This window comes from Carcharhinus amblyrhynchos, chromosome 26 (assembly GCF_965287045.1).
Source record: "Carcharhinus amblyrhynchos chromosome 26, sCarAmb.v2.hapA, whole genome shotgun sequence".
NCBI classification, from domain to species: domain Eukaryota; kingdom Metazoa; phylum Chordata; class Chondrichthyes; order Carcharhiniformes; family Carcharhinidae; genus Carcharhinus; species Carcharhinus amblyrhynchos.
In genome coordinates, this window is record NC_137349.1 from 22,395,511 (window position 1) to 22,409,848 (window position 14,338).

General features: G+C 40.1%; 1 protein-coding gene across 3 annotated transcripts in view; it reads right to left on the reverse strand.

Moving 5' to 3' along the window:
• Positions 1-707: 707 nt before the first annotated feature.
• Positions 708-14,338, reverse strand: part of fzr1a (fizzy/cell division cycle 20 related 1a) — a 44,343-nt gene continuing 30,712 nt past the window's right edge. For all 3 annotated transcript variants that reach the window (XM_080213198.1, XM_080213197.1, XM_080213199.1), the window contains 5 exons: positions 11,381-11,565; positions 9,981-10,214; positions 9,195-9,299; positions 5,145-5,237; positions 708-1,773 (listed from right to left, as the gene is read on the reverse strand). In XM_080213198.1, coding sequence (XP_080069324.1) covers positions 1,732-1,773; positions 5,145-5,237; positions 9,195-9,299; positions 9,981-10,214; positions 11,381-11,565 — 659 coding nt within the window. In that variant the 3' untranslated portion in view covers positions 708-1,731. The remainder of the gene's footprint in view (positions 1,774-5,144; positions 5,238-9,194; positions 9,300-9,980; positions 10,215-11,380; positions 11,566-14,338) is intronic.

A 14,338-nucleotide genomic window follows, 5' to 3' on the forward strand; every position in this document is an offset into this window, starting at 1 on the left:
CCACTACATTGTCTCAAATAGGTAAAAATCCAAACTGAGAAGAACTTCGTCAACCTAATGTACACCACCATCTATTCTGATAAACAGCAAGTGCGTTCCAGGAGTTTTCTAAATTATAAACTGCTTTAATCTGTATAGGTATGACTACTGAAAACAAAATCAATATCCACACATTTCGTTGGCTCAAATCAAAGAGGTTTAGTTTAGTCAGGGCATCATGATTAGCATAGGCTTGGAGGTCTGTTCCTATGCTGTACTTTTCTCTGTTCTTTGAGACATGTTTCACGTTGTCAAAGTTAGATTTGAACACAGGAAGTAAACACATTGTTTTCCATTACTCATTCTAAAACCTGGCCTTCTCTTAGTCTAACAAAACAAGGAAAATAATGAAAATGTTTGACTGCAGGGCCCATCTAAATTTACAATTCATAATGAATGCAGAGATCCTGAATGTTTGTCAAGGACCTGAATGAAGTATTATAGAAATATTTTTGTGAAGCTAATCCACAATAGGTGGCAAATAGATTTGGACTTTCCTAGTTTTAGTTAGAACACATGACTTGCAAGATCACTATGCAATTCTAGTTTTGAAATATGCAAAAATACTTTCATATCTACAAACCTGCAGACTTATGTTATCCTGGTTGTTATGTGTGTGTTATCCTGGGTGCAACTATTATAGACTTCAAGTCATTGTGAAACACCACTTTTACCATTGAACAGCTTTACTCGCTTCAGTTGGGGGTCAGAACGTTCATTCACAAATACAAACAACTTGAAAAGGCACTCACTCACTATTACAGAACACTGAAAGCAGGTTTACAGCTCAACAAAAGACCACAGATGGTATAAAATAACAAACAGGCATACAAAATATAAGTCTTAGTAATGATTGCCACTAAAAGATTAAAAAATTCAAGTGCTTTTCCCATCCATATTTGTACAGTTTGAACAAAAAGTATTTTCAACATTATAAGCAGCAAGACATTTTAATTTCTTCAATACATTTTGGGCTTCATTGGATTTTTACATCTAGTATTAGAATTTTAGCCAATTCATAAGTTGAATTAAAATAAGATAACTATTTTGTGCAGTTCATCATGATGTTAACCTACCGAAGCCGAACAGTCCAACAACAAAATACTTAATGGAAGGAATCTTCCTGCTTAATATTTTGAAAATCCTTGTAATAGTTACAAAATATATATATATATATATTTATATAGGCACACAGGAAAGCCTATTATTCAGGGTTTCTTTTCGAACATTATGCTCATTTCCATAATCAAGCTTTGTTTAGCATTCTCACTGCATTTCTACAGAACTTTATATTCAATGTACATTTTCCAATACGAACAGAAAAATATTTACAGGTAGCACAAAATAAAATGTGCATCACATATTGCTTGGCATCTGCATTTTGATCTGACAGTGTAAAGTAGCTGGCTTTTTATATAAACTGTACAAGAAAATTAGAATATCTGCACTTAACTAGACCTTAATTCAAAACCTTTGGCAGTCTTTTCAAACACTTCTTTGTAAACAAACATAATTGAAAACATACTTTTAAAAATTCAAGCTGTTTGGAATGAGCAGCAAATTCCTTCAAAGTGTCTTCGTTCTAAGATCCATCCAAATGAAAAAAATCAATACCAGCATGATGAAACAGTTTCTTGTATATTTATGGGATAGTTGGCATTTTCCCTACTTAACACATCATTTCTTCAATCATCATCGTATCCTTGTAAAGAGATTCAGCACAGATATAGATTCCTGTAAATTAATTCAAAAGAAAATGTCAAGTTTTCAATTCATGCGCTTTACCCCCCCACCCAAACATTTTATTTATCTCACATTTATTATTGCTTCATTGGCCCAATATTTGGTATTCCTTCTACTTTTTTTTGTGTAGATCAATTGTCACTTGTATATGAAGTATTTGTTTAATATGAAGCATTCAGAACCATACCTTCCCTTACTTACGCACGCAGACACATCCATTTTATTACAAGAACATTCATAGGTTCAGCAGACAATTTCAGTAATTTTAGAAAACTGGTATTGCCAGCATCCAAATCCCTTGGACAACCAGACAGTTTAATTAGGAGGTATGATTTGACAACATGAGCCAGCTTGTATTTGTCCACAAGGCCGTTTGTCAACGTGAAGACCCCAAAGATGAAGATATGTGGCACAGTCCCTGTGCAGTTTGAAAAGTTGAGAAATACCAAACTATGAAGTGGTCTGGTTGAATTGATTGTATGTAAAACATTAGAGATAAAGTGGTGATTTATAGAAGTAGTTCACAACAATATTGTTTCCAAAGCAAAGTGTCATAAAATTCCATGCAATACACGTACCTTTTCTGCATAAAAAGTTATAAAATTAAACATTTTTAGTTTACTTACTTAACAATCCTTTCCATCATCAGTTAGTGCAGCGCGACCCTGTTGATATTCCTGTGGTACTACCCCCCCTCTCAACACCTGGGAGAATGTCAGTGAAGGATGTGCATTGAAAGCCACGTGGAGGCTGCAGACTGGGTTTTTGCGACTCATGCACACTGCACCATAGCATGCTGCAGCTTTTCGCCCTTTAAATAGTAATCCCTCCTACTATTATTTCTGCCAAAGTGGATAACCTCACACTTGCTAACATTATACTCCATAATAATGTTAGCAAGTGTGAGGTTATCCACTTTGGCAGAAATAATAGTAGGAGGGATTACTATTTAAAGGGCAAAAAGCTGCAGCATGCCATGGTGCAGAGGGACCTGGGGGTCCTTGTGCATGAGTCGCAAAAACCCAGTCTGCAGGTGCAGCAGGTGATCAAGAAGGCAAATGGAATGCTGGCCTTTACAGTGAGGGGGATAGAATATAAAAGTAGGGAGGTCTTGCTGCAAGTGTACAGGATACTGGTGAGGCCGCAGCTGGAGTAGTGTGCAGTTTTAGTCGCTGCACTTGGAGAAGGATGTATTGGCCTTGGAGGGAGTGCAGAGAAGGTTCACTGGGCTGATACCGGAGACGAGGGGGTTGGACTACGAAGAGACTAAACAGACTGGGTCTGTACTCGGAATTTAGAAGGATGAAGGGGGATCTTATAGAGACGTACAAGATAATGAAAGGGATGGATAGGGTAGAAGTAGAGAGTTTCTTCCCGCTTAGAAAGGATAGCAGGACTAGAGGGCACAGCCTCAAGGTAAAGGGCGGGGGGGGGGGTTGCAGTTTAGATCGGAGTTGAGGAGAAACTTCTTCACTCAAAGGGTGATGAATCTCTGGAATTCTCTGCCCGTTGCAGTGGTGGAGGCTACCTCGCTAAATATATTTAAGTCACGGGTAGATAGGTTTTTGATAGACAAGGGAATTAAGGGTTATGGGGAGAAAGCGGGAAAGTGGAACTGATTCACTTCAGATCAGCCATGATCTTACTGAATGGAAGGGCAGGCTCGAAGGGCTAGATGGCCTATCCCTGCTCCTATTTCTTATGTTCTTAACAATACTTTGTGCACATAAGCCTAGTTTGAAGCAACATTGCTGTTGCATGGAAAGGAAACAGCCTCAATCCAGTGAGTGGAGCCTTTGGAAATGGCATGTGAACAGTGATGGCTCCTTTTCTCTTTTCCCCATTCCCATCCTCATTGCAATTCCCTTAAATTCTTATCCACCCAGAGTTGAGAAGCCAGACTTATAGGAGTGTCGACGGCCCACTCTTCATGCTATCAAGTTGACAAGGAAACATCAAAAGTCAATCAAAAAAAGTTGACCAGATTGAGAATCTTGAAGAGAGTTCTGCTATTAGTGATAAAACAAATTAGATTGAATTGGTAACATGACATTTGTCATAGTGCATTTACCAATTCTGATGGAGGTATGTTGCAAGGGACCTGAAACCAAGCAAGTAGACACATCACAGGATGCCTGATACATACCTTACAGTAGCATACAGTTTAGTATCCACCAGCGTAGTGTGGAAGCAAGCCCAAATGGGACAGCATTATTACTCAAACAATAAACAAAGAGCATTGGGAATATGAGCATAAAATGGAGGCTTTTGCTTTACAGGCAAATCTGACGTTGATTTGTAATTAAGTTATTTTAAGTCTGAAGAAGATGGTTTTTGTCAATTAATGATTGGTTGAGAGAGACACCAAGCAAAAAAGATGAGCATCACATTTTAAGAATTATTACATTTATACTAAGTTCACAAAAGGTACCAGCACTGTGCAATTGAAAAATAGAGGACAGTGTTTTTGTAGAACTTTAAAATGCTACCTCAAACTCTGTCATACGTTTTATGCTATCAGTCAGAATGTAAAACTAGCTTGATTTATGCCACCTGGTTTCCATAGGACAGTAGACTTTATCCAAATGTTCCACCAAGATTTTCTTGTACCTCTGAGCAGAGATAGTCAAGACTGACATGGATAAACAATGGTTCAAGATGACTATGTGCGACGTTGATGAGAATGGTATATAAAATGCTGGATTTTGTTGGCTGTTGATTGATGTGAACCAACTGATGTCAGGGCAGTGGTCTTGACTCCATCTGACCGAGCAGATGGTGTCATATCATCTATGGTTTTGTAGCACGTTGTGGTCATTACAGGACATCCAACTTTGTAACCGTCTTTGTCAGATTGTGAGTAACCCCACTTGAATGGCACCTATTTATAAACCCCAATGTAGAGAGCTGGGTTTCACTTGGTGACTTATCGCAAACTGGAAATGATAAGTGGATGAGAAGCAAATGTAATCAAGATGCCACTATGGACACAAGTATTATACTCCCCAGTCACAAAGCAAGGCAGATGATCTTTTCCTAGTCTCTACAAATATTGCAACACAACTGGTTGATGGCGGTTTAACAGATTGGTACAATATCATAATCTGCTTTTCTTGCATCTCTCCTCTGACTGGAGGAGGAAGTGTAGCTCTGCCAGACCTTAAAACCGTCAATGAATTAAGGAACCAATAAAGGGGCAGAACTGGAGGAACAAAATATGTTCTACTAGTACTGCATGGTAAATTCTAATGTTGCAATAAACCAGCAACTCTTATACAGCATGGCTCTATAATGAATCAAATATAAGATCCACAGATTCATGGAACACTTTAATATCAGCACAGCTACCTAGAATATTATACCTTAGTTGAACGAGTTTTACTAAAAACATTCCAGAATCGGAGTGTTTCGTCTCCAGCTCCAGTTACTATGGCTTCGCCATCTGGTGACATTGCCTGGAAGTAAGAATAGAAAATACAATTCAGTGCATTTACATTGTTTTATTAGGACTGTATATTTCTTATGTAGCTTTAAAAAAAACTTTTCCACAAAATCTGCTTTTGCTTTCTAACCATTTAATTCCTTTCCTAACAGGAAAAGGGCTGATGGGAGACTCATTTAACTTATCACTATTCAAATGAGAAGTCTGGTGAGACAAGACACTTGCCTTCCTAGTGAAAATCTACATTTACCCATATGTCGTGATTCATAAAAATATATACCAGTGTAGACTCTCCTATATTTTGAGGCTATTGTACAAATAGTATTTGTGAGAGAAACACAGGAAAACAAAGTTTTTTTAAAAGATCATAACACTGAAAGTGGCTCCTTCTCCAGAGATCCTCTTGTGAAGAGTGATCATTGTATGGTGGAGTTTCTGTTGCAGATGGAAAAGGAGAAAGTAGGATCCCGGACCTGTGTCCTTTGTTTGAATAGAGGGGAGTATGTTAGGATGAGAGAGGAATTGGCGAATGTAGACTGGGGGCGCAGATTGGGAGGTAGGTCTGCTGAGGAACAGTGGAGGATCTTTAAGGAGATCTTTCTTGGTGCTCAGCAGAAATTTATTCCGATGGTAAACAAGGATCGTAGGAGAAGAGATAATCAGCCATGGATAACGAAGGAGATAAAGGAGAGTATTAAATTAAAAGCTGATGCGTTTAGAGTGGCTAAGAGTAGTGGGTGAGAAGAGGATTGGGAGAGGTTTAAATATCAACAAAGAATGACGAAGAAGTTGATAAAGAATGGAAGGATAGACTATGAATCTAGGCTAGCACTAAATATAAAAAAGGATAGTAAGAGTTCTTATAAATATTTAAAAAGGAGGAGGCTGGCCAGGGTGAATGTTGGACCCTTAGAGGATGAGAGGGGGGATTTAGTGGTGGGGGATGAGGAAATGGCTGAGGCCTTGAATAACTTGTTTGCTTCGGTCTTCACGGAGGAGGATGCGAATAGTTTGCCGGGTGTTAACGATGGAAAGATGGTAGGAGTGGAGGGCCTGAATGAGATCATTGTTACTAGAGAGGCAGTGCTCGACAGACTAGAGGGACTGATGGTGGACAAGTCCCCAGGACCGGATGGAACGCATCCAAGGGTTCTGAAGGAAATGGCAGAGGTGATAGTTGGTGATTATTTTCCAAACCTCGCTGGATTCCGGGGAAGTGCCGGAAGATTGGAAAACGGCTAATGTTACGCCGCTGTTTAAAAAGGGTAGCAGGCAAAAGGCAGGGAATTATAGGCCGGTTAGTTTAACGTCTGTTGTAGGAAAAATGCTTGAATCCGTAATCGAAGAGAAAATAGCGAGGTACCTTGAGAAGGACTGTTTGATAGAGCAGACGCAGCACGGATTCGTTAAGGGGAAGTCGTGTCTGACGAATTTATTGGAATTCTATGAGGATGTGTCTAGTGCGGTGGATGGAGGGGAACCAGTGGATGTGGTGTTTCTCGATTTTCAGAAGGCGTTTGATAAGGTGCTGCACAAAAGGTTGTTACAGAAGGTTAGGGGGCTTGGAGTTGGGGGTAAGGTGTTAGCGTGGATCAGGGATTGGCTGTCAAATAGGAGGCAGAGAGTAGGTGTCAATGGGTGCTATTCGGACTGGCGGTTGGTGACTAGTGGAGTGCCCCAAGGATCGGTGCTGGGGCCTCAGCTATTTACCATTTATATAGATGATCTGGAGGAGGGAGCCGAGTGTAAGGTGTCGAAATTTGCCGATGGCACAAAGATAAGTGGAACAGCAAATTGTGCGGAGGGTGTGGAAAGCCTGCAGAGGGATCTAGATAGGCTGAGCGAGTGGGCGAGGACCTGGCAGATGGAATGCAGTGTTGGCAAGTGTGAGGTTATCCACTTTGGTAGAATAATAGTAGGAAGGACTACTACTTACAGGGCGAAAAGCTGCAGCATGCTACGGTGCAGAGGGACCTGGGGGTCCTTGTGCATGAGTCGCAAAAACCCAGCCTACAGGTGCAGCAGGTGGTCAGGAAGGCAAATGAGATGCTGGCCTTCATAGCGAGGGGGATTGAATATAAAACTAGGGAGGTCTTGCTGCAACTGTACAGGGCACTGGTGAGGCCGCAGCTGGAGTACTGTGTGCAGTTTTGGTCGCCACAGTTGCACAAGGATATTTTGGCCTTGGAGGGAGTGCAGAGGAGGTTTACTAGGCTGATACCAGAGTTGAGGGAGTTGAGCTATGAGGAGAGGCTGAATAGACTGGGCTTGTACTCATCAAGAGTTTAGAGGGATGAGGGGGGATCTCATTGAGACGTATAAGATGATGAAAGGGATGGATAGGGTAGAGGTAGAGAGATTCTTCCCGCTCAAAAGACAGCAGGACTAGAGGGCACAGCCTCAAGATAAGGGGGGGCAGTTTAGAACAGAGTTGAGGAGGAACTTCTTCACTCAAAGGGTGGTGAATCTCTGGAATTCTCTGCCCATTGAAGTGGTGGAGGCTACCTCGCTAAATATATTTAAGACGCGGGTAGATAGGTTTTTGGTAGGCAAGGGGATTAAGGGTTGTGGGGAGAAAGCGGGAAAGTGGAACTGAGCCACTTCAGATCAGCCATGATCTTACTGAATTGCGGGGCAGGCTTGAAGGGCTAGATGGCCTACTCCTGCTCCTATTTCTTATGTTCTTATAGATGTAGTCTCAGGTCAGTGTAGGCTGGAGCCCAGCTTCCCTAAAAGTTTCCTCTATTGCAGTTCAGCAAGTTGAAGTTGTTTATTTGATCTTGGATCCCAATATCTTTGTCTTGCGAGAGTTGTGCTAGTCTAATTTGGTGCAGGGCATTCCCCAGTGTACAGACCACCAAGTGCAAACTACAATGTTTAGGGTTGTAAGGCTATTCATGCACCTGGTGGTTTCCTAGACTGCAGGTCAGACTGGCTGGATGCAGAGGCATGGCCAAAGTAAGTGCTGGTCACAGTACAACTATCTGGTACAAAAAGATGAAATCTATAGAGTTCATGTCGTTTGTGGTAGGAGCAATTTGCGGCAAATTAAATGTACGATTTTTAATACACCACCTTGTATTTTGCCATAAGTGGTAGTGTTTCAGATCTGGCTCCAGACCTCCTCTCTTTACTCTCCGCGTAACTAGCGTTAGCCTAGATCTCCAGGCCTTTTGTGGAATCCTTGGTTCAGTTGGTGGAGATGCATACGCAGTCAGTTGGGGAGTGGAGAAAAAGTTTCAGGGGATTAGCACAAGTATTGCATATTTCTTGGAGGTAGTGCTACAGTTGGAGATGGCTTTATGCTCTTTGCCGGAAGTGACATTTCTTCAAGGCATTTCTTTTCTTGGTTCAAGGCCTCGGCCATACAATTTCCCTAAATTCAAGCTCAATATTCTAGGATTGAAAAGATGAAGTAGGAAAGGAAAAAGGAATCTGTCTTAGATAGGAAGGCCTCCAGTCTTCATTGACCTGTCGATACATTCTCTGGCAAAAGAACCACTTTCATAATGGCCGTATATCATTACCAAAGCACTCATATGCTGCCTTAGATTAAAGTAGTTGGTGCTGAGCCTGTAGGGTTAGTATGTTGATGTTCTCGATATCCAACCCAATGTTAAATTGACTGTCATACCCTAAACTGCCCTTGCAGGTCTTTGTCCTGCTGAAGCCATGTCTTTATTATTGCATGCAAACTAACTGACATTATCAAGCAGAAATTAAATTCATGAGATACAATTAACAACAAATTTTTTTGTCAACAATAGTTCCAAATTAACATCTTAAAACTATCATTTGGAGGCTGTTTGTGCCTAATGTCAACATTAGCAAAACAGAGTAATCTTGCAAGATTAGGCAATTAGCCTTGTAGGTTTTTAGTATTAATCACGTGTAGATTATAGAGCCAAAATTGTTTTAACTCCAATCCTTATACAAAATGTGAACGTGAAAATCATAATGAGTAACTCACCAAGTATAGCACTCTGTATGAATGTCCAGTCAGTTTGGCTACTTGTGTTAATGATGGATATTTCCACACAAGGATTTGATTTTGTGAATATCCATGAGTACTCACCTACAAATAATAAGAGCTGTTTTAGTGATACAATTACAAAAATGTATGTAAAACCTCAGAGGTACCATGTAAAATGTGTGAAATAAAAAAAGTTAATCAATTTGCTCCAGTCATTATTACTGTAACATGTAGTTTTTACACAACTGCACCAAAATTTTCCAATGCCACTATGTAATTTCTACATGTATGCTGTGGTTCCATTAGTGCCCAATCTCAACAAAGCCTTTTTCTCACCATTGTAAAATCTTTACCCATTACTGTCTCCCCAGTTACGTATTCATGATGAAAACACAATGATTTACTTACTAAGTTAATTCTTTGTAATTTCTACTAAGCTAAGAAAACAATGTTAAAACAATTCCCTAAAAAAAATGAAATACACTTAACTCAGATAAAATGTAATTTTACTCATTCTCAGAAATATGTCCATCACTGGCATGGCCAGCATTAATTGCCACCCCCAGATCTGGCAAACTAAATGACTTGTTAGGCAAGATTGTCATCAAGGTTAACCACATTGTTTATGATTGAAGTCATAGACAAGCCAGAGCAGGTAACGGTGGCAAATTTTCTTCTCTAAAAGGATATTTGTAAACTTCTTGGGATTAAGACAGTTCAATAGCTTAGCTTTGACCGACACCAAATGCATCAAAAGAAACAAATGAATTACTTTGTACTTACCAGTTCATTTGCATGTTTGGACCAGGCAAGGTTGCACACCTGGGAGCCCGTATCAATGCACTGCAAAGGCTGAGATGTAAGAGTATTCCAGAAACGGATGCACCGGTCAGCTGTTCCACCACCTGATGCAAGGAGGCCATGCTGATGGGGGGACCAGGCAATAGCTTTCACTGCTGCAAGATGTTCTGTATACTGCTGCACTGGCCCAGAACTGGAGTTGTTCCACACCAGAAGCTAAACAATTATACAAGTTAAATGCAAAATAATCAGATTTTGTAATATGAAGTACAACCTATTTTGTCTTTAAACAATCCATGCATCCTAAAATTTATGTGAAAAGGTTTCCAGAAATCACATTCCACTTACTTCCACCCACCACCTCCCACCCCTGCCAAGGATAGAAAGAATTTTAGTCACTATTCTTCACTAATACCAGGAGTTTGTAGATTGATGGACTAACTCAGTATCCTAAGCAACATGCAATGGATATTTAATAAAGTTGATCAAATCACTTCAGATGAATTGAAGATATGGAAATTGGACCCCCATTAATAAGAATGTTGCACAACATTTTAATTAACATAAACTGGGTTAGTTCAGCACTAGAAAATAAATACACCTAGGTGGAGCCTATAATGTTTTTAAATTATTCTGTTCAATCAGCAAACCAAATGGTTTGATCATTTCCAAATGATATCATTGCTGTGGACACACACATCTTTCTGTACTTGATTGCACGGCAATGGCACAGGCCATTAGTTTATAAAATGTTAAGTTCAACTGACAGAGTTTTTTTTTGAAGTAAGGAAGTGCAAACTCAGATAATGCTAATTATATTCAAAAAGTGAACATGCAGACAATACAAATCTAATTTCCACTAATGCTACTCAGAATAGGCTGTTTCTATGAGGAAACCTTAGCTTATTCTTGCCACTTTGTCTTAGCCATGCAGTTATGAATAGCAAACAGCTGCTAAAGGGACATTGTTGGACAGAACACCACATTAAAGCACATATTGGGACTTTAAATGCTAACTACCATATCTACATTTCTTCCTCTGTACCCATTTTGTTCCATATTCCTTTTCGATGTACTTTCTCAATGGTTCAAATTGCATTTTAGTACCTCACTCCAATGGCAGATACTCATGTAAGAGCTGCAAAAGTGAATGCAGTCAACTAATGCTCATTAAAAAAGATCATAGCCAGATCACAGCCAAGGCTCTAGTTCACCAGTTCTTTTTAATATTGGAATTACTTGATAGGGATCAGCAACAGGAGGCCCATTTCAGTTGCCAGAACAAAACAGCATCAAATCCAACTGTAAATTCCCTATGGCAACTACAGCCGAGATCAGCTCATTCAGTTTTCATAATCTTTGTTATTTACAGATTCTATTACCTTGTTATCATTTCCTCCAGAGGCCAGAAGCTGGTGATCTGTCGACCATTTCAAACCACAAACTTCCTGTCTGTGTCCCTGAAGTCGCCGCTCTGATTGCAATGGTGGGGTACGGATATCTCTCTGAAGAATAAGACGGTCCCTGCTTCCTGATGACAGCTGATCAGCATTCCATGCAAGAGCCCCTATAACCAAAAATCAAACTTAATGTAAACTGCTCGCTGTGCTCAAAATGTACATAACCACGGACAACATGTCAATTTTATTTTACAGAAAGCTGCTTCAATTTGAGTTGGTTGGGAGTCAATTTGTCTGCTGACATCAGTCTACTGAAAGGAATAAACAAAATTCTTTCATTTCTACCAAAGTTTAATTCTGCACACACAAAATGATATAGCATGTCTATCTGTAATGTCTTTAAAAATCCACTTTTGAGCCAAATGTTTTCCCATTTGGAAGTGGGTCAGTTTTGTAATATTTTATTTCAGTTTCCAATATCTTAGATGTGTAGATTTTGTGAAGTTGCAAATAAAGACAGACAAAGCAATTGTACTGAGACACCAAGCATTAGTTCGTGCTGCTCTGAATATACTTTAAATAAAACTCGACACAGAGAGAAGAAATGACAGACATTTCAGTCAAAGACAAGAATCTCTCAATATATACAGCCATAACTGTCAAAGCTGAGGTGAGAATGTAAAAGAAGTTGGTGCCAGAGAGAAAATTAATTGAAGATGGTGGAGGATACTGGAGGACATGTAGATGTTACAGAGAAAGGAAGAGCTGAAAACCTAAAGACGTTTCCAAGAATTATTAATTTGAGGCATCAGGGTACTGAAGGTATGCGGATAAAAGGGGACACAGGTTGGAAGCAAGGAGAATTTGGTACAGCACAGGATATGACGAGCTGACATTTGTACAAAGTACAATTTAAGTAGGGTGGAAGATGGAAGGCTAACAAGGGGAGCATTGAAGTAATACGAAGAGATGATAAAGGCAGAAATGAAGACGTCAACAGTGAATGGGCTGAAGTAGGAGCATAAAGACTCTTTGTGATAGAAGCTCATTGAGTGGAAACTCAGTTTGAATTAGAAAGGGCACCAAGGGTGAAAAAATGTTTGACTCACCCTGGAGTAATGCCCAAGGAGTTAATGGTGAGGGACGAAATGCATACTGGGGCTAAAGATAATAATTTTTGTTTTGCCAATATTTAAAAGGAGGAATTTTAAACAAGGAAGTGATCATATTAGGGATAGGGCAAATTTATGGCACGCACAAGGGTGCACTGGAAATTCTGGCTACTTATGGAAATGGCCTTTCTACCAAGAACATAGGAGGGAAGCCTGAATTGTTGGTGTTGTTTACTAGTGTAGTACTGACGACATTCTTTGTTAAGGCAAAAAAATGATCTACTTGTTCAAGTGAACATTAAGGATCCTATGGTGCTATTCCAATGATCATGGAGTTTTCCAACCGTTACGCTAAAAAATTACCACCAAAAACTGATCATACGAGTATTTATCTGACCGCTGTTTGTAAACTGGTTTTCATATTTACCTACTTGCGGACTTGTTACAGGATTTCAAAAATGATTCATTATACAAAGTGTCCCAAGATACAGGATGAATAGGAACAAACAAAAAAGACAAAGTGCATTAATAACATGAGGTTTTATAACTATTATCTTTGGACTGTCTTCATTTAAAAAAAAATTGAGTAGTAGAGACATCATTTCCTGAGTTCTGCTTGACAAAAAGCCTGTGTATGCCTTGGTTACCATGGACATTTGTGGGGGGCAGGTGGCGGCCGCAAGACTTACTGAATCCAAGTGCCATATTTCATACCTGAACACAAATACCAAGGCAGCTGTCTTGCCTTATGTGGACAGGCTCCCAGGCAGACTGAGAAAAAAATAACCCTAGACCCAAAGAGAGAGAGAGAGGGAGAGAGAGAGGGAGAGAGAGAGGGAGAGAGAGAGGGAGAGAGAGAGGGAGAGAGAGAGGGAGAGAGAGAGGGAGAGAGAGAGGGAGAGAGAGAGGGAGAGAGAGAGGGAGAGAGAGAGGGAGAGAGAGAGGGAGAGGGAGAGAGAGAGAGAGAGGGAGGGAGGGAGGGAGGGAGGGAGACACAGACACTCAAAAAGGCTGCAGCTTATGCAGTCAAAAGAGGAGAGTGCTGCTGTACTGTGAACTGCTCGGTAGAATACAAGGGAATTTTTATACTCTGTTCAAAGAAGGAACACTTGCCGTGATTTAAGGACACTGGAAGATTCATCCTTGTGTGGTCCAGAGAAGAAATCATCAGAATTACTTACTGCTGAAAGTTGTTGATTCAGGAATTCTCTGAAAATGATGGAAAGTTTCTTTTGATGGTCATAGAGAGTCAGAGTCGTGCAGCGTAAAAAAGACCTTTCAGACAATTGATTCTGCACCGACAATAACTGAAATTAAAGGCGTGTTAATTCCATTTTCTTGCACTTGAATCCTTGAATGTTATATTTCAAGTGCTCATTCAAATATTTGTTAAAGTTTGTAAGGTTTTCAGCCTTGACTATCTTCCCAGACTGTGCATTCCAGATTTCCAGCACCCCAAGTGATTTTTTTCCCCCTCAAATCCCTCTAAATCTCCTGACCTTTACCCTAAAACTATGCCCCCTCGTGATTGAGCCCAACCAAGGGGAACAGGTGTATCTTACTCATCCTCAATATTATACACCCCCCCTCACTTTCTCTGCTCTAAAACAAACAATCCAACTCTATCCAGTCTCTCCTTATAGCCTAATTTCATTGCAGTGTTAATGTAAGCCTTACTTGTGACTAATAAATAAATTTAACTCAAATGCTCCATTGCAGGCAGCATCCTGATGAACCTCTCTGACCCCTTTAATGCGATCACATCCTTCTTATAGTGAGGTGACTAGAACTGTAGAGTACTTCAGCTGTGGCCTAACCAAAACTCTGT